This window comes from Pholis gunnellus, assembly GCF_910591455.1.
Source record: "Pholis gunnellus genome assembly, chromosome: 19".
Lineage (NCBI taxonomy): Eukaryota > Metazoa > Chordata > Actinopteri > Perciformes > Pholidae > Pholis > Pholis gunnellus.
In genome coordinates, this window is record NC_136546.1 from 10,502,785 (window position 1) to 10,528,171 (window position 25,387).

The window sequence follows — 25,387 nt, forward strand, 5'->3', positions numbered from 1 at the left end:
CTCTCTCTCTCTCTCTCTCTCTCTCTCTCTCTCTCTCTCTCAGATCAATCACATGCTGCTGCTTTGTAAACTCTGGAGACGTCAAGAAGCAAGGCGGTGCTACACTTGAGCAGAGGGTTCATATCCCACACAGCAGCATATATATATATATACACTCCTCAACCAGGGTGAAGCTCTGCCTGCACCGCAGTCCCTCCTTGAACACACTGGCAGGAGTTTGCAGCGCTCAGCAGCATGGAAGTAACCAAAGGAGAGGACCCCTCGGCTGAACAGGCTGCGTCTTTGTTTGGGGCACCAGAGCTGGAGAGTCAAAGGACAAACACTGAACGGGGAAAGAAGAGGAATAACCACTGTAAAATCATTACTGGGGTACGTTCAATGAAGCTAAAGCCTCCGTGTCTGACCACCTAACTCTTCTCTGACTCTACACTACAAACAATAATTGAAGGCCACATGTTGTCACTTTCACACTCTTAGAGTAAAATATCACAGCTTATTTATTTTTTTAAAAAGAGCTTTTTTATCACAAATTGTTTCTTGCTGCACTTTTTACTTTAATAAAGTGCGTCTGTGTTGTGCTCAATACACTTTATCTTGTCATCTAAGTGCTATGTGTATTTTTAAAAGGTGTTATAGTGTTACTGTAGGACCATGCAATGTGTCTATAAACTTGAAATGTGTCCATAAACTCAAGTAGATTCTGAGTTTACAGTGGTTGTTAGAGCTGGAACGATTAGTCGATCAACAACAAATAATAAGCAAATAAGCAACTATTTTGATAATTGATTAATTGTTTCAGTCATTTTAACATTTTCTATGAACCAGTTTCTTTAATTAGAAAATGTGATGCTTTTCTTAGTCAAATATGATTGTAAACTTCAAATCTTTGGGTTTTGGTTATCGAAGGTCTTGATGTGGTTAGGATGGGAAGCTTTTTCACATTTTAGAGACAAAATGAGTCATTAATCACCAGGGGAATGAAAAACACAGTCTCAGGTCTACATGTGTACAGTGTTTACTCTTCGTGTAATCCACAGCTGTCAAAGAGTCGAGACTGTCAGTGCTGCCAGTGTGAATGTGCAAACCAAATGTTTTCACTCCAGTGCAAAAAGACAGAGGCCAGAAGTGTCTCGACAGGTGGAGAAGATCCACAGTTATTATTATTCAACAGGAAAGGACCTTTACAGGCCTGATTGTGATCCAAAAGACTATAAATTTAAGCTGACAGTTTGAGAGGAATGCAATAGTTCAAATGTCATAAGTACTATACGCTGCCTTTATTTGGCTGTGGTCAGAGCTATATCAGAAAAAATATGTTATTTTACAGTAAAGGAATAAAAAAGGATTGATCAGCTGACAGTTAACACACATTTTAAAACTATTTACTAGTAAACTCTAGCTAAAACCACAGGCACTAGTATTTTCAGCTGCTTGGTACTGATTAAATACACATGTGGCAAAGTCTAGACAATAATATACTCTTTCCTGTCATACATCAGCCCCTGTACAGCTGTTTGTAATTGTGATACTGGTACTTGATGTACTGCAGTGGTGTTTAAGATCTTGCAAAAGGATGTTTTCAACATCTTGGCCTTCAGGATATAAGCACGGCTATTTTTACTCAAACATTAGGACTACTCATTAGTTTTTCAGACTCGTCGGAGACAGTTTTTATGCTTTTTTTCGTCTTGTGGTCTTTGTTGTGCTGTCGCAGTTTCATTTGGACTCCCAAATCATGTCTTTACTGTATAGACAATAGAGACAAAACTCAAGGTATCAGACAAGTAGGTTTCCACCAGACAGACTGTTTACTTTCACAACCCACGAAAACCACGTCTTTCCCAAGAGACTTGTCCACTCCAGGTCTCTCCCTCCCTCTCCCTCTACATCTTTAGCTGGAGAAAATAAGTGCACAAACCCAGACTGCACGCACACATAGCCGCATATTTTCATACCCGTCTAGGAATTCTTGTGTATGTGAATTATACTAAATGGATTACTCGTGGTGGGTGATGGTTTCACACAATCCTGCTTTTAAGACTGGCTGCTACAGATTTGAGAATGATTAAATTAAAGGGCATGAATGAGTACAGCATGAACACGTATAATCTATTGTTCAGTCAGAGGGTTGTATTTGTCTTAAAACGAGGAGAAATAAGCCACAACATAACTTGTTCCCTGTGTATATCAACGATGGTTTAACATCCTCCTACAAGTGAGTGTCTGTTGGATTTATGCGTCTCATTTTAGCTTTTTTTAAGTCTAGTTTTGGAAACGGAACAAAGATAAAGTGGTCTGCATTGGATAAAAAGGATTTATACTCTACATGTTAAGTGAAAACAGATTTATTTCAACACTGGTGAAAAATGAGGACAGAAAATATAAATAAGCTTTACTATATTTAAACTTTAATTTGGGCTGGGCAATAAATTCAATATGATAATTTATCGTCTTTCAGTGGTGTTTAATCATGATGAAATCATTGTGATGCACAATAACAACAAGTACATACTAACTCAAATTTCCTGGAAAATCAGAAGAAACTGTAGAGCTGGAAACATTTATTTATTTTCTCTCTATAGCTCACTTGAAACTTTATAAAAAAAAATTGGCTTTACCCTGTGGTTATTTAAAGACAGGACTAATTTATTGAACTAACTGAAAGTATCATGATATACCGTTATCGAGGTAGTGAATGACCTGTGGGCCATACCGCCCAGCCATAGCTTTAATGATGACTGTGAGAAAAGATTGAAATATATGACTCCTATGAGAAAGTTGGATTCGTGCAAAAGAAAAGGTTAAGACAAAGAATAGACATAATGCAATATTTGTGTGTAGAGAGAGAGAGGAGAGGAGGATGTCGTGTGACGAGGGAGCAATTACAGTTCCACTTTCAGTCGTAGCTCCTTCTGGTCGGGCCCCAGTAAGTGGTGCCAGGATAAATCTGAGGGGTCACAAGATGGTTAGGTTGATGAAACACTTTTTGAAAATACTGCTTTTAAACGCCACACCAATTAAACAACCATGTTAACCGCCTGGTGTAGGTGTCAGGGGGCTTCAAAGTAAACAGCCGCTGAACACCCTCCTCTCTAAATAAACAGATACAGACTTCTTTGAAACGCCCCTCAAATTACAAACCATTCGCCCCCAGTGAGCAGCCATCTCTGGGCCGATATGAGTGGAGCATCTGGTAAAAAGCAGCTAAGCATACTTCCTTCTTTCACTTTTCAATTATTGATTACATTTGGACCGTTGTAGATGGTGTATGGGGGAAGGCGGAAATGCTTAGGTTACACTGGGCAGTGTTAAAGAAATAACAGTCCCTCCCTCGCTCAGGGCTGCAAGACCCTTATTCCATCTTGAATAAAGATGAACTCTCACCGAAAAAACAAGTAAAAAAAAATGTATGAATCAAATATTGGACAAATTAAGTTAATCATTCTAAAAAGGTCTTGTTACCGGCTCTGTGAGCCACAGTGGTGCTCTGAGCTAAACGCTAACATCAGCATGCTAAGATGCTCACAATAACAATGCTAACATGCAGATGTTTAGCGGGTAATGTTTCCCATGGTCAGCATCTCAGATTAGCATGTTAGCATTAGTAAAGCCAAGTAAAGTACATCTGAGTATTATGGGAATTACATTAGTTTGTAGGTATTTAGTCATAAACCAAAATATTGGACTCGATTTTGACAAGTCGGTAGATCTCAGAAGCATGAATGTCTGAATCCAATTTCTCGCCAGGCCATAGTCATTGAGACATTTCACTAAAAATCATGATCGTATTCTCATTATGGTGCCGGAGGAAAAGTCAGACGATCACCAAAGTTTTTAGTATTCATCCTGTGGAGAACATGAATTTTCATACTGAATTTTATGGCAAATCCTCCAATAGCTGTTGAGATTTCAGTCTGGACCAAAGTGGAGGACCAAACAACAAACATTGTCCATCCAAAAAAACAGTTGGAGCACACTTTCTGTTGTTGTTTATCAAAAATGTGCAGATTTATGGCTTCTGTCAGGGAGCCAGAAGTTGGTTGCAGTACGTTTATATTATGGTCACAAGGCTTGTCGCTGACACTAGAGTGTGTCTAGAGTGCCAGTAGAATAAGCCGTTTTCAACACAGTATCATGCAAAGTATCATGTTGAAATCCAAAGATTGATTATTCAGTTTTCACTTACATTACATTTAAAGGTAGTTACTAACAGCTATCAGGTAAAATGCTGGTCGGTGATCATTTGTAACAATTGATCATTATTCAACAAAGAGTACTTGACTTTGTGGAGTTTTACCTGAATTAAATCTAAACATCTTCGGTCATGTTTGTTGACAGTTCAGCTACATGTTATTTGTGAACTGTTATCTTCAGGAACTTCAACAAACATCCTGACATTTGTTCTCTGGATTTAAGGTTCTGCTGCTGTGCTTACTGGTGATTATTCTGGCTGTGGTGCTGTCACGGAGAAAGAGCAGTGATGGAAACGGTAAGCACTGTCTTATTTTTACAGCCGGAGCATGTTTTTGATTCCGTTTTGAAAATGAATGGTTTAGCGAATGTTATTTAGTCCAACTTAAGGAAGGCAATGAACCCATTTTCTAGACTTCAAGGATACACAATATGATTTGTAGTTATTAAGATGTTTTACAGTTCTGAGTTTGGCGCCCCCCCCTTGTGGTGTTTTTAAGGCCCGTTTGACACACAGCAGTGACCCTATTATGAATGTGTGTCACACACATTTCGTTGTATTCAATTCTTGATTGTTGGTGATGTTGCTGTGGAGCACTCTGCTGTTAAATCTCTTCCTGTTAAATTAAAAATAACTTACCAACTAATTGATCTGATCAGTGGACACTAGAAAGCACTTTCCATAGGGCTTATATCTTATTTTTTACAAGACAAAAAAACTGCCAATAAAATGATTGAAAAGATGATAATTAAAAACATACAAATATGGGCTTTAATTTGAAAAATCTGTGCAGTGCTTCTCCAAGAAATGGGAACAAACTGTTGAGCCCCATTCACAAATATTGCTGTTCTTACAGATAAGATTTTATACCCAAATCTCAAAACGTCTTCACTCTACAACACAGAGAGTGATGAAGATGCTGCAACAAGAGAGGCAGACAGAAATAAGTGACTCAGGCTACATTGCGGAGCACTTATTCACTAAAGGCTGGTGAAAATACAAGTCGTAGCTTGTCCGGTCACTGTGAGCCAAAGGTGAATGTACTGAAACTGCATATGATTAGTTCACAGGATGTGTTTCTATCAGGCTGGTGTTTTTTAACCACTGTTGCAAAACGCGTCGTAAACGCACATTTAAGCGAGACAGGAGTGTTTCACCCGAGGTTGGCATGTTTTCTGCAGCTATAGATTCCCTCTGGTTGTACGTGGGCAGCGGTGCAGTATACTCTTTGTTTGCAAACCGCTTTTGCCGAAACACGCCTCTTCCATTTCGGGGGCAGCGGTGGTGACTGTGGGCAACTGTCGCCAGCCCTGGGCGGGGTGTGCCCTCTGCTGTGGCATTCCTCTTTAACTTATATTTCCCACCCAGCTGACATGAAAGCCATTTGGGAAGAATAAATCTTGACTCTGCCCTCACCCAGACTCTTATTTTGCCATTTTCCACATATATGCAGCTTTTGTTGGAACGTCGACATCTTTCGTAACGCTGCTTTCTCGGTAAGGCCTTTGGACGCAGATTAAAAGAAATGAAAATAACCCAGGACTCTACTTCTTCCTAGCGGCTCACAGTATGTAGTATGAAATGCTGAGAGTGGGTTTTCCCGTGGATTACAGACCACAGCAACTTGTCTCCTGAGACGGAGCATCCCTGTGTTCGGTCCAAACCACACTGCTGGCCTCCAGAGGCAGTGAGGAGGGGCTTTCTCACCGACATGCTAAGACTCCCTCTGTCATTTGTCCAGTTAGCAGCAGCAGACCTGACAGATTGTTTTAGGACAGTTGCTGTAAAGGTGAAAGAGGTGGTCCAAAGCTTCCTGCTAACAGGAATCCTACTGTGGGAATGACCCTGAGCGAGACATACCGGTAGTTTGTTTCCAAATGCTCCGGAGAAAATAGTACAGGATGCATTCCATTTGTATTATGCCTGTGTTACAAGCTCTTGACAAATACTTGAAATCACACTTTATTTTAACACCAAAATGAGAAACACTAGTCTTATTTATGTGACTCTTGGCCATTTTCTTCCTCACCAAAGACATCATCCTCTGTTTACATTCCAGATTTTGTGTTTGTTTTTTCTGAATACATCTTAATATAGCGAGCTGTCGACTCTGTAAACTGTTCACTCTTCACCCGCGAGGAGGAGGATAGAGGTTAAATGTATCATTTAAACCTCGTTCTTTGGAAATGTAATCAAAGGCTTTGTCTGGTGAAATCCAAACACACTTACTATGATATTGCTCTGAAAGCTCCTCACACAGCTGATGATCAGGTGTTGTTATATACGATCGGTGGGGTCAGCTAATCACCCCGAGTCACACATTTATCATCACATTTATGTTGTTGAGTCATCAAAAACCATCATTCAGGTTTTACAGGAAGAGAGAAGAGATGTCATCCGACTCTGCAGGCTGACGCGGTTAACGCCTAGTCAGTGAACATAGCGGAGTATTTGGCAGCGAGAGAGCCAGACATGTTCTCGGTGGAGAGCTAAAAGAAGAGTAAATATTGGATTTACATTTGTCCTGTTGTCAGAAACATGACTCCAGATATATGCTAATGTTTTCTAAATAGGCAAAATCTGTACATGTTGTAGGTGCTGTAGTATTGTAAATGAAATGAGTCAAAGATAGTGAGGTCTCTTGTTTCACATGAATGTACGGCCTCAGTTGATATAAATATGATGTGGTCACTAGCTAAAGGATCACACCTCTTTTAAGAAAAGCTGTTTCACAGTTTTTTTTCCCCCTGTTTTGTTCCATGAGAACAATCCCCTCCAGCACAAAATCTGATTTAAAAATGTGATGGTTGAGTGTGTAGTCTTTGTTCATGGAGTCTGTCTGTGTTGTTATCCATTTATGATCTTACGCAACATATGCATGTGTTTCGCAGAGTTGTGCTCTCTTCTAGTTTCAAAAGCAGTGGAAAGACTTCACTGGCCACAAGGCACACCGGACACATTCAGTCTCTTCCGGTCATGAATCTGTGGATAACAATGTGGCCTTTCTGCACTTTCGCATCCTCTTGTATTCCACTGACATGACCGAATAATTCCATTAAATGGGCAATAATGGCCAGATTGACAGATTTTTGTCGTTGCCTTTCTAACTTTTGGAATTGGGCAGGGCTCAGTTGGAAACAGCTGATGAGTTTTTCATAAAAATATGATGACTAGTGGGGTTGTTTCCTTCAGTTGCCTGCACTTGATCCCAACAACGCCCACACAGGTGAACTCTTAAAGGGCCACAGTGTAGTATTTAGCGGGATCTATTGACAGAAATGGAATATAATATCAATAACTATGTTTTCTTCAGTGTATAATCACCTACAAATAACAATTGTTGTGTTTTTTTTTTGTTACCTTGCAATAAGCTATTTATTTTTCACATATGAGCTTCACTGAGTCGGCTATGTTGCACCTCCATGTTTCTACAGTAGCCCAGAATGGACAAACCAAACACTGGCTCTAAAACGGGCCATTCGCGTTCTCACGTCAGAAGTTTTAGCAATCTGCCCTTTTTTTCTTTTAAGAGGAAATACACACTATATATGTTAAAGACTTTTCCAACAAAATACATATTGTGTGTAAAAACTAGTTTTCTCTCTTATTCTTATGTAGTTTCTTAACTCTTTTGCTGTTTTGTTTTAAGTCTGTTTTTTTAAACTTGTATGCTGCCGTCTTGGCCATGACTCCCTTACAAGACATTTTGAATCTCAATGGGAAAATATCCTGAAATAAAGGTTAAAGCAAAACAACCTCAAGATAGATAGTTTGTAGGGGGTTATAAGATTTCTCGGCTCATTCCTATCACACTTTATCTTCCAACAGTCTGGTTCTTTAGTCTTTTTTAAGTCTGGTCTTTCAGTATTGTGTTACTCTTTAATAATGTGCCTCTTTTTACTGACTGAACACTCCTCTTTTCCAGCTGAAGGTGAGCTCTGGCTGCAGACAGCAGATGAGGGAATTCAACTATCACAGTGTCCACCTGGGTAATACAATACTCTTGTTCTGCTGGTGTACTGTGAGAACTGATGTGGTGTTAATCGAAAACAATACCTAAAATCTCAGCTGGCCTAGTTTGGATTACAGCAGCTTCTCTCCTCCTCTCGGCATGTTTTGGTGCTGAGAATGAAGCTTTTCATCTGTAACTCCCACAGTTTTTCCTGAGTTGAGCCCGTTGTTCCCAGTAGGCAGTTCTTAGTGGAAATTAAACTGTGACCACAGAGACAAATAGAAAGGCTTTTCTGTCACTGTCTGTCTTTTAGCAGTGTGTAAATAACCCAAACACATGATTCTTTTTTTATGACGGTGTTGATTTTCAGAAAAAAAAGAAGAACTGTTTTTATGGAAACCAGGCTAATGACTCTGAGTAATCAGGCATGTGTTAGTGAGTGTATGTGCGTGTGTGTGTATGAGTGCGTGGTCACATGTTTGTGTGTTTCTGCTTTGGTAAGGGAGTAACCCCAGACACACTCATTATACTATGGAAAAGAAAACCTGTGGCTCCGTCGAAGCTATTTTTTGGTTTGGAAGTATCTTTAAGCAAATGAATGTTGTCTGTATTTTTTATCTCACAGTCACTCATTGTCTTGGGTTTGTCTATGTTGTTTCTGTTGGTAAACCACACTTTTATTTTATGAGAACTTAACACGCAAAGAGGAAGCTCTTCTCAAAACTGCTGATTGGACATGTTTTCAATGTTCAATCAAGAGTTTCAACGTGTAAATCTTTTTAAATATACAATTATTGTGTAATATTACAGTATTAATAATTCATTTGTAAAATCTTTAATTATTCCTGATTTCATGGTCCAATTAGAAATACATTATTGGAAAGGTTTATCATCATTTACATGACACATGCTGTCCTACAGTTTTTTACATAAGAATATTTGTAATATATTGACAATAGATGAATGACAGCGTGTCATAAGACGCATCATTTAACGACGTCCTGCATTACTTGACACTATCTGATACTTCTGGTTGATATTTAATACCTAGCCCTACTGTAGTGCTCCCAATATAAGGGTGATGCCTTGCTTTGGGGAACCACAAAAGTCTCTTAGTCATATTTCTCTTCCTGTTCTCCTCCTCTGTGTGTTTGTGTGGTCTGTGAGTTCACTTTTTTTCCTCTTGCCTGTCCAGTCAAAGACCTGCTTTGTACTCACTACACAGACCTACTGTACAACACTACTGCTACACTCCTGGTGCCAAAGATATCCATGTCTCCTGCTGAGTAATTATTCCGTTTCCCATTCACAAAAGCACCTCAGTGTCCACTTAAAGCATCTTTCTTCCTCTCCGTCTTCCCACACAGTTTCTCCAGGCCTCCTCTCATCCTGGTGTCCTTGGACGGTTTCAGGGCGGAGTACCTGAAAGATCACAGCAGCCACCTTCCTGTCATCAACAAGTTACGTAAGTCCCCGACATTGTTCACGCCTCAGCTCTTCGTGGTTTACTAAGCATCCCGGTGTGACTGAACTTTACTGTGTTGCAGGAAATGCCGGAACAACGACGCCATACATGAGGCCTGTTTATCCCACAAAGACCTTTCCCAACCACTACAGCATTGTGACTGTGAGTCTTTTCTGGTCAGCGCACTGGGTCAGGGATTGATTTATTGGAAATGTTGTTTTGTCAGATTTCTTTTGTCAGCGGTGGAGGAAAAACTCATTAAAGTCCTGCTTGCAAAATAGAAGTGTATATATATATATATATATATATATATATGTGTGTGTACTTTTTTTTCTGCACTGTGAGATTTGGTGCTTTTCCCCCAGTGTCTCTTCACAGTTGCACAAATGTTACAGTGGAGGTTTAATGGCTTATGTTATCTTTCGTAGAAGACCAGCAGCAGAACTGAGGGGCTTACAGAGCGTCTTTTACCTCTCTTGGTTGAAAACAGACCCCGCAATTAAAATAAACAGCTGTGGTTACCAGTTATATATATAGGAGAGTGGACATAATCACATAATCAACCACCACAGAGTAGAAACCGCTTACCTTGACTTGTTTGTTTTCTACAGGGTCTTTATCCTGAATCTCATGGGATTGTGGACAACAAGATGTACGATGTGACCCAAAACGCTTTCTTCAGCTTGAAATCTGACGAGAAAACTAACCCAAAATGGTACCAAGGAGAGCCAGTAAGTGCAACCTTGATATTGTGTGCAAAGGTGGAAATTCACTGCTCAGTGAATATTGGTCCCAAAACTAACTTAATACCCACTCCTTTAAGGGAATTAGGTTTTCATTGATCAGGGCCACAGCAGGGCAGTTCATGGAGATTCTGAGCCAGACCGTTTTTACCGTAACATACAGAAGTTAACACACCCTGATTTAGTGGTCAACCTGACATGACTCAGGAGAAGGCACTTGTCTTGTGTAAGAAATATGAAGCACTGTGCTCAGATTTTCATAGCTGAGACTCCGCTCCCCCACGTGCAGTAATGAGCTTCTTGATATAATTATGGATTCTGCTGGGGCGAGTTGTGCTTGTTTAGACGCTTTGTGGTTCCCGTTTAAATGGGAGTTCTCTTAAATCTCATTCCTCAACTGTGTGACAGGCCGCTCCTCTAGAAAATACTGTGACTTTCCAGGAGCGAAGGAGAAATAAATGAGCGATGACTCCTGGAATTAATTGATTCATAATGAACCAATTTAACTAAGTGCATCTGCCAAAGCATGTTTACAAGTCTGCTGCATAAACAAAACACTTCTACCTGCAGATCAGTCTCATAGGTATTGATTAACCATCAAAATATGCAGTTAGATTTCCATCAGTCTTGTTTGGGCTGTGAGGGATTACACTTTTATCCTAATGGACTGAGATGTACTGAGATGAACGAATGAGGTAATAGTCTGCTACTTTTTAGTCTCTCTGAATTATTCATGAACCCAGATGACACTCATCTCCCCTTGTTTTGGATTCTTTATTCCATTTTCCTCTCGTCTTCTTTAATCTCCTTTTCTTTCATCTCTTCTCTTTCCTTTTCCTTTTTCCCTTTCCATCTGCTTTCATCTTCTCTCCTCATCTCCTTTCCTTTCACATCCTCTCCTTTCCTCTTCTTTTCTCCTTTTCTTTTGTCTTTTCCTCTTTTTTCATCTCCTCATCTCCTCTCCACTTCTTTTATCTCCTCTGCTTTCAAATCCTCTCCTTTCCTCTTCTCTCTTCTCCTTTTTTTCCTTTTCATTTCTTCCCCTCCGTCTCCTTTCTATTTTTTCCTCTTTTAACTCCTTTCCTTTCCTCTTCTCTCCTCTCCTCATCTGTTCTCCTCTCCTTCCCTCTCCTCTCCTCCCCTCCCCTCTTCTCAGGTCTGGATCACTGCCATGCGTCAGAAACTAAAAGCAGGAACCTTCTTCTGGCCGGGCTCAGATGTAAGAATCAATGGCACTTTCCCAGACTTATACAAGTTGTTTGACAAGTAAGAGCGATGACATTTTGTTCTAAATTTCTGACAATTCTAAATTCATCACAAGAATATTAATGGCATACCATAGTGGTGCTTTAATGTGTTCATAGATAATGTGTTTTTTTTGGGGAACAGGAGCATTGCTTTTGAGCAGAGAGTGTCGACGGTATTTGAATGGCTCAGTCTACCTCAGGGAGAAAGGTATCACATGTTCTCCATCATCATTAAAACATATTATGTTGTGAGTCGCCATCAAAACCCACTGAACATCTCACTTAACTGTTGCCTTTGACATTTTAGACCTGACTTCTACACTTTGTACCTGGAGGAACCTGACGCATCAGGACATCGTTATGGACCAGCGAGCCGCCAGGTTAGTCTGTCGCTAAACATTAAACCTGCAATTATCAGCTGGTTGTTGATTACCTTAAAGAACAACAGACGACACAGAACAAGTACACATATGAAGTTCATTCTTTATCCTTAGAAACAATAAATCAAGGTTGTGAGCCATGCTGACGAAGCCATTTTGGTCCATTGAATCTGATAATTATTTATTTGCTGAATCAAGTTATTCTTGAGATGTTTTCACGATGGACTTATGGTTTCCCTGAATATTGTTCTCCTGCCGGAGTAACGCATGAAATCTGTGAAAGCTTTAAATGCTGTTGTGCCTTCAGGTCCTTCAGGCCTTGGAAAGAGTGGACAAGATTGTGGGCATGCTGATGGATGGAATCATACAGAGAGACCTGCACCACTGTGTCAACGTCATAATCGTATCAGACCACGGTGAGATAACCACACAGCTGTGAAACAGTTTATAGTGTATTTTTTGGTCAAAAAGTTGACCAGACAATCATTAATACAGAAGTGAAGTCCATCTTTCAGGTAAAATTCCACGCAAACTCAGGTCATCCCTCCTAAATGTATGTGGTTACACAATAGTAAGACGTAGCATAGTTTTAAAGCCTGTGTGCCAGTGAGGGGGACTTTAGAGACTGAGTGTCTTCTTCAAATCTTTGATTTGGTTGAGTCACTGCACTTGTTACATGAGAAAAATCCAGTTCCATGTTAGCGAGAAATCTGATGAAAAATGGGTGTGTTATCTGGGAGTAAACTGGTAAAAACCGTTCTCAGTGGTATGTTGTGGATATTTTGTGACGAGAAGTTTCTCTGGACATCTGGAGACCATATGTTTAGTGCGCGGGAAGCAATGTGGTTTAGAGGCGACGCCCAGTTATCTTCATCGAAGACATCATTTCCGAGAGAAGATGCATTTTGTTGTGATGTCCTAGTTATTAGTTTGCAGCAAGCCATCAAGGACAAGAAACAAGAAGGACTCATCAGAGTTCACATATCACACAAATAAAGATCTATAAATGTGATGTACATTTTAAAGGGTGTTAAACCGGGAACTGACAAAGTAACTGCATTTCTGACTAGATCAACCTTTATGTCCCTCGAACATTCAAGTTAATCAACAGCAGCAAAAACAAGAAAAATCATACACATACAGTAGAGTCATAGATCTTGGTGCTCAAACTTCACATATTTCATGCAATCGTAGCTAGATTTGTCAAGTCTTTGCAAATTTAAACACAAATCTTCACCATATATGAATAAAAAAGGACAAATTTATAAATTTTTTACAGGCATGGAGGAGGCTTCATGTGAAAAGGCAGCATATGTGTCAACCTACTCGGACAAAACTGATGGCTTTGCCGTCATCCAGGGCCCGGCTGCTCGCATCCGACCAACTCACCTCCCAGAGGATTTCTTTTCCTGTGAGTTCCTGTTGATAGCACCCAACTTCCCCTTCTTCCCAGCTTTGCAGCATCGCTCAGTGTCAGTTTCTTTGTAACCAGTGTGGCTGACCTTGTCCTTGTGTTTTACTCCTCAGTTGACTATGAGGGTCTGATGAAGAACCTGTCGGTATGCGAAGTATTCCAAATGTGACTTTTGTGTTGATAAGAACAATGAACAATTATCTGCTTGCTTGACCTCATGTCAAACAATCCCATTGTCCCCGTGCTGTGTGTTGATTCTCCTCTGCTGTGTCTATTCTGAAGTGCAGGACCGATGACCAGCCAATGAGGCCGTACCTCAAAGAACATCTCCCCAAAAGGATGCACTTTGCGAACAACAAACGCATAGAGAGAGGACACCTCTATATGAAGAATGGGTGGCAGGCTGCACTGTAAGTCACCAAACTTTGTCAAGAATGGAATAAAGAAGCTGAAAAGAGGACAAATTTTGTAAAGCATGTGGTGTTGGGGAGTAAACCTAATACAGGCATAGTTCAAGCCAACATTAAACCAGTCAAACTCCTCTGAAGTTTATTAGTTTGAGCTTGGAAAGTTATTCTTGAACTTTTTGACCTTATACAAATCACATGACTTAAAGTCCCTCACTTAAGTGACACCAGCTGATATAATGATTCTGCCAAAACACACGTAAATGTCTCTTCAAACCAACACAGAAAAGGAAGTAACTGTAGTTTATCCAAAATCTCAACAATGTGTCATGCAGACCCAGGTACCTTAAATGACCCGGCTCAGCTCCGGCCCAAACACGGCATGCTGGAAAAAATCAGGTCATGTCCGGTTTCCCGAGATTGGCTGAGGACTTGGAATGAATGACGCCATCGAATGTACTTGCCAGATTCTGGCTGCTGACGCTCCCATTATTGAAAAATGAAAAAACAATATGCAGTTGTACAAGTACAAGAGAAAAAGCCACACAAACATCTCCAAACAACCCTTGTGCATATTCGCCGACATGCAGCCTGGAGAAGCACTTTCCAGCCTTGAGTCAGCTCCATTCACTGAAGAAGAACATTAGAAGTGGTTGAAAAGGCCTGTGGACGTTTTGAGCTTATATTATTTTACACACGTTCAGTTTTCCTCTGTTCCTCAAAAAGACATAAAAAGAACATTATCCAAACTGCTATCTGTAGCATAAAAATATAGCCAAAAGGGCTGATCCAGCTGATTTTATTATTATTTTCATAACAGAAAATGCAATGACTGTCACTACCTGGCTAGCCAGTGGCAAGGAGGGCCTGCAAGAAAAAAAAGGCTTTCTAACTGACTGGCAGGGAGAACATTTGAATTAGCCCCTTTTGTTTTATGGTTGCCAAACTCTGTGACGTAAAAAGCATTTTGCAATCATTTGCTTTATGTTTGGAAAACATTTACGTGAAGTGAAGTAAACTAAACCTGTTATTTTTGTTCCATTAATTGAATTTATATGAGAATTTAAAGTGCTGAAGGGATGCAAAACATTTACCGTATATTTAATTTTAATGTCAATCTTAAAATTTAAAGACAAAGCTAGAAAACAAATGACCTACGACTGTATTCCTTTAGCTCGGTAAAAGACTAAAATACAAAGTTTAAATAATTTAACAGTATACAAAGTAAGATTAGCTTCAGTTTATATGCAGTGGAATTTACCAGAGTATGTTTACGAACGTAAATGTCTGCTGATGGGGAAAAAGTTTTCTTTGGCCACACAGAAGTTGAAGCATTTACAGTAATTAGTGTTTGCCATCATTTATAATGAATGAGGCATAGCATGTTGAAGAAGAGTTGAACAACTCTTTTGATGGATAGCAACCATGTAATCATGGAAAATAGTTGCAAGCTGAAGAATTCGGTCCACTTTAAATACAGTTGCAGTGCGATATGGCTCGCTCTTTAGCTTATCTAGACTCGTCTGACCATGAAATTGAAATTGAATATGAGATGAAAACACATGCCAAGAACTATCAGTGTTTTTGTAACTACCACCCTTCATTTCTCGCTGACTTTGTGTTTATTTTAACTCCTCAGATAAAATGTTTCTATTCTATTCCGACAGTAATCGACAGGAACTCAAGTACTGCACCGGTGGATTCCACGGCTCAGATAACCTCTTCACCAACATGCAGGTCAGAGGAAGGAAAGAACTGTGTGTTCATCCGTCATGACAAATGTTTATCACGACATCCTGAATCCTGAAAAATAAGGGGGTCTGGAAGGCCTAAACGTTTAGTTTTTAACAGAATGTTTCAGAATGTTTCAGAGCTTGAACTGGCCTTCAGAAAACAGACAAGTGTTTCTGCTTCAGTTACATTTGGTTCACTGTTGTCTAAATAAAAGATACATCTCTGTATTTTATTTCTGTGAGAAAGTAAAATATGCAAGACAAACTCCAAAATACTGTGGAGCTCTAAAACTCTACTCAAGTACAGTAACAACAGTTGTTTTGAGAAGTTGCTCTCCACCTTCACATTCTCTGCTGTGGATAGAGTTGGTTTAATTTTTAAACGTGTTTGTGTCTGCCCACCTTCATGTTAGTCATCGAAAGACGTGACTGTGTGTTTCCGTACATGGTTTACTCTGGAATTTGACCTGGTTAAATTAGCTTACACGGTGCTGACTTCTCCAAGAAAAAGATGTGTGTGTCCATAACAAATATCTACACACAGCAAAGAAAAGTGTGCTGAAAATAGAGTTTAGCCACCTGCAAATATCCCCAAACCCACCCAACCAACATGTTTCCTAGAAACAGGGTTGTGTAAGGTCATTTTACTGCTTTAGTTCATTTCAAATATTTACACGTGTTTGACATCATGTTATTCACAGAAAGAGTTTAAATTAAGCTTCCCTTTACGGTTCCAACGGTTTTGTTTGGATACTTCACTGTACTCTCTCATTTTCAAATGTCTCCAAATGAATGCATACATGTCAATATGTTAACGTGTATCTACTTTTTCCAGGCGATCTTCATTGGCTACGGTCCAGGATTGAAAGCAAACACTGTTGTGCCTCCTTTTGAAAACATTGAATTATATAACCTCATGTGTGGTAAGAGAACTGTACTTTATCCTCATTTCCTGTAGCTTCTTCTCTTGTCTTTTATTTTAGTGTTTAAAGGTATACTTCGACTGACTATGTGAATGAAAATGGGTTCTATATTCACCCGCGAGTTTCCCCTTTACAGACATGCCCACTTTATGTTGGTATGACTGGAAAGCTAAGACTCTTCTGAGTAGAATGAGCTCAATTACAATGATGTGTGATGATGCTAGTCCTCCTATTAGCCATTTCACACAGTGAGACCATTTTTCAAAAACTTGACGTCCCCGTATTAAATGTCCTGTTATGACCTCAAGGATAATCACATCCTCATCGAACGTTATAGCCACAAACTAGAGACCTTGGGCATCCAGAGACTTCTTTGGGTATATTGACCAAAATTGTGTGTCTGAGCAGTTTCTGGAGGTGAATGGCTTGCCATCCAATTACTGAAAAGTGCAATTCTTGCAGAAATCTCCAAACACAGTTCAGAAAATGAAACAGGTGCACTTCCCCTCCACCGACTTTACGTTTGTTTGGGGCCTCCAAAAAAAGAGAAGCAGGCAAGAAAGAGCGGCCACATCAACCAGATTTCTTAAAAAAAGAGGAACTGACACAATCAGACGAAGATCCACAGTTTAATCCAGGTGTTGAAACCAAACAGTAACACACAAAACATGTATGACATGGACAAATATTTGCTCACAACTACAGTTAAGTAGCGTACGTATTAAGGTCAAAGTAAGTACAGAGGCTCTCCAAAATCTAGTAGTTAACATGTTAGCGACAGACAGATGATGTTCATTGTACACATTTTCCCTTCCAAGTAATATGATTCAATTATGGGCCATTACGTATGTCTTACAAAAAGGGAAAAAAGCCTGATATATATATATATATATATTCAATGGACATTTGTTACTGACTGGTAGCACCCTTTATGATATGAAGAAACCTTTTATGAAGGCCACTTTCTTTCTTTGTTTCGCTTGAATATAGTAGTTTGAAATCGGTGTGATCCCTCATGTCACTAGTGTCCTCAAACCCTTGCATCTCTACTGTATGATTATATCATTAAATATTATTTTAACTTGGCCGAATTTATGAAAAGGTTGTCAAAAATATTGCTGACATGCTGTGTGTGATCAAAATTGACAGATTTTCTCTCTTTCTCCTCTAGATCTTCTCGGTATTCGTCCCTCTCCAAACAACGGCACTTATGGCAGTCTGAACCACCTTCTGAAGAGTCCCGTCCACCCGCCAGTCCACCCAGCGCAGCTCTCCCATGAAACCACCTGTGAGGCCAGTGGCCCAGTCCCTGCAGCCGATCTGCAGTGCACCTGTACATCCCAGAACAAGACGGTATGTGCCAACAAGTTATTGAGGTCATGGCAGTGCGTGTCTGTTAGATTAGTCCACTACTCTGATCCAGAGTGAACTATCTCAAAAACTACCATGAAATGTGATGAAGATATCGATGTTCCCAGAGGATAAATGCCACTTAGTTTTCACTTATCCGGTGTAAATGTCTGAACTTCTATCAGTAGAAATGCACACATTAATTATCCCCTCAGGATGAATTGTAAAAAAAAAAATTGTATTTTAACAGTTCAAAATCTTTAATACTAAATACCTACAAAGCTAATGACACTGCCATCGGCCTCAGCTGGGTTTTGTGTTGTGTTTTAATTCGCAAAAGTTAGCATGCTAACATGCTGAACAAAGATGTTGAACATCTTTATCTTTATTTGAAATCTTTATTCAAGATGGGATGAAGGTTTTGCATTGCTGTGCGAAGGTGGCCTTTTATTTATTTATGTTAGCATGTAGCTCAAAGCACAGTGTATCCACCATGTATAGCCTCACAGAGTGCGCTAACATGGCTGTGGACTCTCGTTTCGTAACATTTTTGGTGTTACAGTTAATGTTTCGCTCTCCATGTGCTTGAGCCCGTTCAAATAGATATTTTAAAACGTCACAGGCTTTATACACTGAATGGTGAAAGTGTCGATTTTAATGTATTTACCACAAGCATACTGACAAGAATTTCTTTTTAGGAGGCCGATATGAACAGGGATCTCATGACAACTAATTCCAGTGAGTATTGTCTTGTTTTTCTTTACATTTTTTGTCAGAAAACTTTGTGTGATGTTTATCCATTTTCCCTTTTTAGGTGTCAAAGCCAATTTACGCCTCCACCAACCCTTTGGTGCCCCTCGAGTCGTCCAACCAGGCGCCACCTTTTGTCTTCTCCACCAATCCAACTACCTCAACGGATACAGCAAAGACCGCCTCATGCCCCTGTGGGTGTCGTACACCATCCAGCCTCTGGTGAGCCCGCTGTTTGGAGCTGTCTTTTATCTCTAAACATAGCCTGTACAGTTGAGTGGTTCCGGCTGTATTTCATCTGTGGTTGATGCATGGCAGGAGATTGTTTTTGACTATCTGAATCCCTTCTCTAAGCAGCTGTTACTCATCTTCTGCGCTCATCTTGGCTCAAACACTTCTTGTCTTTCTCATTATGCGGTTGAGGTTTCGTGTAAATCATGACTTCAGGCAGAGTGATACATTCCCGGGAGAGTTTACACTGTTGTACTATTCTGTCTGAATGATGGAGCTAGTGAGGATTTGTTTTCATTCGGGCTTTACCCAAACACATAGTCCAAGCTGAATATGGGTGTACTTTATTCTCTGTGTTCATTTTGTCTTGAAAGAATCATGGTTTAGATTGTTTTTTTTATCTGTATTTTGCTCAACCCACTTGTACACCCACGGAAAACTTCAATTTCACAGTTTGTCAAAGTTAACAACTCCATATGACGCTAGCTTCAAGCTAATTTACCCACTAGAAAATCAATTAATCATTGAAAAGCATGAGGCCATGCTACATTTCTATTCTTGCACATATAGGATGTTTTAAAATGTACACGGATTTTTATGCTTTATTTTTCTGCCTGTAATCAGACACAATGCTGATCATAGATTTCCTATATTTTCACATACATTTCCAATAACGAGCTATATAAACTGGTACTGTTATAGATTTATTATTAATTTTAAGCTCGCCTGTAAACAAATTTAACATTTTTTAGCCATGCTAGCAGCTTGACTGTATGAATGTTAATATTGGTCCACCACTTCGGTCCAGAGTGAAATGTCACAACAACAATTGGATGGATTGCCATGATTTCTTTTTTTACGGCCATTCCTGATCCTCAGAGCATGAATCCTAATGCATTAGGTGAACATGTGACCTTTCATTTAGCCCTATCAATTGGTCAAAACTCTCAATCCGTCCAGTATTTTGGTATATGATCAAATACCTGCAAAACTAATGGCATTCCTACCAGTGTCAGCTATACCTTGTGTTTCCTGCTAATTAGTAAATGTTAGTGTGTTAACATGATAAATTTAAGATGGTGAACATGGTAAATATATATACTTTCATTGAAAGCTGTTAGCATGCTGATATTAGCATTTAGCAAAAGGTACAGCTTACCTGCTATTCGCTGAGTGTCTTTACGTTACTCTAGCAGTTAATTGGAATATGAGGTAATTAACTGTAGGTCTTACTGCTTTACCTATAATGAGCAGCAAGTTGTATCGTCCTTAACCTGGAAACCTCTTGGAAATGATGAATGCCCTAAAATAAAGAAAATTCAACATTTTCTTCTATGACAGGGGAGGGCAGTGAGCTGAGATTATCTTTAGAAAGCTCTGCAAACAGAAACAGTGCAGTGTCCTCGCTGACACTGACAAAGCAAAACCAAGCCAAGTGATCTTGCGCAACACGCAAGTGTCCCGCTCCAAACTGCCAACCAGTGACTGAACCTCTCTCTCAGACCAGAGTCCGACCCCTGAGCCCAGAGTTGGAGGAGTGTGTTCGTGCTGACGTACGCATCCCACCGGCCACCAGCCAGCTGTGTCTGCGCTACAGAAACAACTCCGCTCTGTCCTTCGGCCTGCTGCACCCCCCCAGTGAGTGTGTGTGTGTGTGTGTTAGTGAGTATGTAAGTGGTCATAGAACGCTGTCCCCAGCCGGGTGTTGAATTCAAGTTGACGTGTTTCTGAGCCACATTCTCATGTAAAAATGCACCCAAGCGTTTTGTCTGCTACAGTAAAGAGTGTCCCATCCCCCCCCTTATTGAGACACTGTAGATTCACTGTATTTTTAATGAAATTCAGGTTTCAGGTAGCTCCACAAAGGGAAGTGACAGACTGAAAGAGAGAAGTAAAAGCTCTGAAACAGCTGTGAGAAAGTTGGTCTTACCAAAATTAGACATTTTATTTCCCTCATGGCTCTGATTTGTGCAGTTAAATGAAATTTGAGCTGTGACTTGCTTAATCGATAAGTCGATTGGCCGGGAATTATTGCGATGTGAAGTTTTACATATTTAGAGAAAAGGAATAAAAAAATGGATGGAACAAAGTTAGGCAGATTAATGCATAATGAAAAGAAACATTAGTTGCAGCCGTAAATGACTTTACCTCTTTGTATTTATCTCCACCAACATGTGAAGTATATCTGTCTCAGCCAGTTAGTTCTTTATTACTTATTCTCACTGTATATGTCAGACTTTTACAACATACAGTTAACGTTTTAATTCCATACCTAAATTGCAGACACATACAATTTTACTTCACTTCTCATTTTCTCTCTTTAGATCTGAGTGCCAACGGATCCGAGACAGACTCTCTAATCACGAGCAACATGGCACCAATGTTCCCTGCATTTAAAGGTGAGTCAGTCTTCCAAATATCTGCTCCTGGTTTTCTAGCTGCACCCAAAGCTGTAGATGGGAATCATGCAGATGCACGAGTTAAATATTGAATTCCAGAGATGTCAGAAGGGTTCATTCGCCAACTGAATGGGAGCTTTTGAGCTGAATGAGAGCTGAACAACTAAATGAACCAGTGAAGTGAAGAGAGACTCTGGATCACAACCAGACATTATGTCAGGCTCTGTTTTGTGTGTTAAACCCTCTTGTTTTCCAAGTGCAGGTACTGTAGTTTGTCCGTTCTCGTGAGCCATTTTTATTGCTCAATATTATACTTTTTCTTAAAAACATGCTCTGTGATTATATGGGACTACTGTACTTTAATTTAGTCAAGCTCTTTATCTAAAGCGCAATCAAAAGGTTTTGCTAGAGGAACATTTCAAGAGTTAATCCTCGTGTGATCAGACTGCAGGCACTGAAGTTTTCTTCACAATAAGATTCACTTTGAAGGTCTGACTCACCAGACTGTGCAAACATGGGAGTGCACATGAAATCGTTCTTTGTGTTTAAATGATCATTGTTATTTGGTAACTTGAAGATTGGGTTGGGTGATGAATGTATTGAAAAGTTGAGTGTTTCAGACACAGCGCTGGTCGGGTTTCCACTGGGACCACCCACACTATAAATGGAAACTCTCTCTTACTAGTATGAGGTCCCATTGGAAGGGAAACCCCGTCCATGTACTGTTGTTTGTGTATGTTTGAGGCCTATATATGAATCCGCGAACAGATGCTGCCCCCTGGTGGCACATCACTGTGCCCACACTGTGTGAACCTCTATGGATGAGTTCTGATTAACACGTTATATCTTGTTTTCACAGTTGTGTTTAGTAAAGATTAAACAAACAAGATAACACTTGTTAATAAGCTGGTAGGTAGATTATTCCTTTCAGTTTCAACTTGTATGGATGTAATCACCGGCTTCTCTCTAATGACTACAGTATCATCAGTTGTCTGGTAGCTTTGAAGAACTTAAAGGGTCTTGTGTGTATTCTTCTTAACCACAGATGTTTGGATCCATGTCCATGATGTCCTTCTTCCAAAATATTCACGACAGCTGAACGGAGTTAACGTCATGAGTGGGCCGATATTTGATGAAGACTATGATGGAAACGTTGATGCGCTCAAAGCAATCTCAGGGTAAGTCAGCGGCATATACTTCAGGCGATCGATTAGGGCTGAATCCAACAATTAGTTGCATGAGCAATTAATCTGCCTATTTTCTTGATTATTTTTTGTCAGTGCTTTTTATTTTACAAAAAAAGTTAGAAAAAGTGAAAAAGATGCCCAAAGTGAAATTTTGAAATACTTTTTTTTGTCCAACTAACCCACATTTATTCAGTTTGCTGTCATAAATAAAATGCTTCTGAAGAGGTTTAACTTAACCGGCAGGTAATTTGTGTGAATCCTGGAGTTGTGACCCTGTCCTCCTTAGATGAGGTCATATACATTAAGCACACATCATGAGTTAAAACGAGAGCTTTCTATAAAGGAGGCAGCAGTTTTAAAAAAACCCTAAGATCTCTTGTTTCTCTAGGCATGAAGCTCCCATCCCGACACATTTCTTCGTGATCCTGACCAGCTGTGGGAACTCGACCTTCGGCCCTGTTGACTGCGAGGGTCCCCTGCAGGCCAAGTCCTTCATCCTGCCCCACAGACCTGACCACACTGAGAGCTGTGCTGTGAGTTACACCACTGAGTCCTCTCCTACGCATTTCTACACACCTCTGTAGAAACCTGCTGATAGGTCCTACAGTGGAAAAAACAACAACGAATTAATACATTTCTTTGTTCCTCTTCTCTCTCTTATTTTTCCCTTTTTTCTACTTTCCCCCTCAGAGCGGGTCAGACGTGACGTGGGTGGAAGATTGGCTGCAGTTTCACACAGCACGAGTCCGAGACATCGAGCTCCTGGCAGGACTCAGCTTCTACCACGACAGGTTATCAGTGGCAGAGACACTACAGCTCAAGACGTTTCTGCAGACTGCGTGAAATCTCACGACATTATCAAATGAAGCTTTAATTTCCAATGGAAGCCATATTGGTCTGCACCACAAGGCCTCAGTCCACATGGACACAGTTAACGGTTGCCTCTCTTGTTTCCTGTGTCCAAACCAAATTGAGCATAACATTAAGTTCCATCTGGGTTTTTTGTGATATGTCTGATTCCCCCCAAAGTGTATAATTAGTCAATGTGTGATAGCTGTATATTTGTTTTTGAGGATGTTTTTTTATGGATGATTTTACAGCTTTAGAGCTCTGCAGCACTGAACCAAAGATGGCGTCACATCTGCTGAGTGGCTCCAAAGTATTTCCTCGGATGGGAACAAAATAAAAGGGAAAATAATTATTGAAAGACACATCTATTTATACTACAATTGCTTTTATTGGCATGGGCACATTAAGAAACACATGACAATCTGGAAACAGTTGTGTCTGCTGGCACACATCTGGACAGCTGCCAGCAGCAGCCTCAAAAGCACCAGAGAATTTAAGAAAATAGGTTTTGCAATACAAAAAGAAGCCTGCCAGATGTCATTGTATGTTTATGGTTGTTATTTTTGTATTTTCTTTATACGTCACCAATGTTGTTTTTAGTATTTTGTGAATATTTGGTTTGGTTCATGCCAATATGGAGATAATTATACAGTTTTGAGTGTCTGTAGACTGTATGCATGGATGGATAATAAGACAGATTTGCCCCTGGGCGCTGACATGTAACGGGCCTCTCACCTCTCCTGCATAGGAGCGATACACCCAGACTGAAAGAGACTAAATTACTGCAAACAGTCTGGTTCGTTTTAAGGTTGATTTGTGTAATTCTGTGCTTGTTTTCACTTTACAGTTCTTTCACGCCTTTTGTCATATTTTCTTTGTCTCATTGTAGCCATTTATGTCTTTTTTTTTGGGTCATTTTGCGTCTCTTCATGGTCATTCTGCTTCCAATGAAATGTTCTGCAGATGAAGCAGCAGAACTGTCAGGTGCAGCTGTTTGGTTGAAAAACCGCTGCTGAATGTCAGTATTTAGTTCATGCTGGAGATGAGGAGAGCTGTCTGTGCCCAGTATCAGTAATGAATTATTCAGCCGTGAGTGTTTGTGTTCTGGGATCAACACAATTTCTGTTCAATCTTTTTTTCTTTGCTCTTAACAGCGACTGTCTTGAAATTAAGGTTGGCAGGTAGGAAAATAAGAAAAAGTTCAACAGATTTTGTCACCTCAATCATGTATTCCAGTTTTTTTTTGGTATTGTCAGAAATGGCATCTATACGGTCAGATACACAATTTCATATAAAAACTCTTCTCCACTGACCTCGTGACTTGTATTCTTTATTCCTTACCTATTACACAAAGAGATCAGGGCTGCACAGAAACACTTTCTGCATAAAGTATCCAACAAAATGTGAGAAATAACCAACCAGCAGGTTCTCTGTTGGCCCTCCCCAGATTGCAGCTGTATAGTGAACTCAAAAAGGAAGGAAACCGAGCTCTAGGCGGTTTCCTCTGTTTATAAAGTCTGCTACTTCCTTCCTCAGGCTGACCACTCCGGCAGTGCAGCGCGCCTGAAGGTAAGAGAGCTTACAGCTTTCTGCTCTGCACCACTTCTAACTCTGACCTAGTTCCCATGTCCCAAACTTGAGATTACTTTCCTCTTGAGGTTCCTTTTGTTTTTGTTGTAGTCAAAGCGAGGTCCCAGTTGAGATTTAGCAACAAAGTGGTAGTGTTGAGCAAATGTTTTGTAATGGCAGCTCACATTTAGGTCATCGTCAATGGAAAACTCCTCAGTGACTGTTGCTGTAATGAGTAAACTCAGTCTAAATGCAGCGTTTCAGTGGAAGCCCTTCTTCTCTGTGCAGTTTATCATTGTTACTCATCTCCTGGTATTGTGCTGACTGTGTGAGGTGTATCTACGTCCTGCATTGTTTTGTCACATGTTGACTGAGGCATTTACATCTGGACATGTAAAGGAAAACTTGAGGTCTTGTTTAGTAACTTCATTTGTTTCATGTGTAATCTGTGGATGTTTGAGTGTTGCGCGGGTCTCTCAGCACAGTGAAAATGAAACGTTGCGTGGTTTTAAAAGAACACAGATGTCAAAACCATGACCTACAAATTCCTGCAAGGTATTTTGACACTTCCAGCTCACAGCAGTGGTTTGTGTGAC

The 25,387-nt window shown here is 40.1% G+C and overlaps 1 protein-coding gene across 1 annotated transcript; it reads left to right on the top strand.

Moving 5' to 3' along the window:
* Window positions 1-234: 234 nt before the first annotated feature.
* enpp1 (ectonucleotide pyrophosphatase/phosphodiesterase 1) lies at window positions 235-24,534 on the top strand (the record flags this gene model as incomplete). The annotated part of the gene is made up of 23 exons (XM_079179767.1): window positions 235-369; window positions 4,417-4,489; window positions 8,118-8,181; window positions 9,512-9,609; window positions 9,692-9,771; window positions 10,221-10,340; window positions 11,509-11,618; window positions 11,742-11,807; window positions 11,907-11,979; window positions 12,287-12,395; window positions 13,259-13,390; window positions 13,507-13,538; window positions 13,676-13,803; window positions 15,468-15,537; window positions 16,369-16,456; window positions 17,628-17,809; window positions 18,505-18,544; window positions 18,621-18,778; window positions 20,290-20,425; window positions 21,112-21,186; window positions 22,232-22,364; window positions 22,762-22,906; window positions 23,064-24,534. 23 exons carry the CDS (start codon window positions 235-237, stop codon window positions 23,214-23,216), a joined length of 2,400 nt encoding a protein of 799 aa, XP_079035893.1. The 3' UTR covers window positions 23,217-24,534.
* Between the last annotated feature and the right edge of the window lie 853 nt (window positions 24,535-25,387).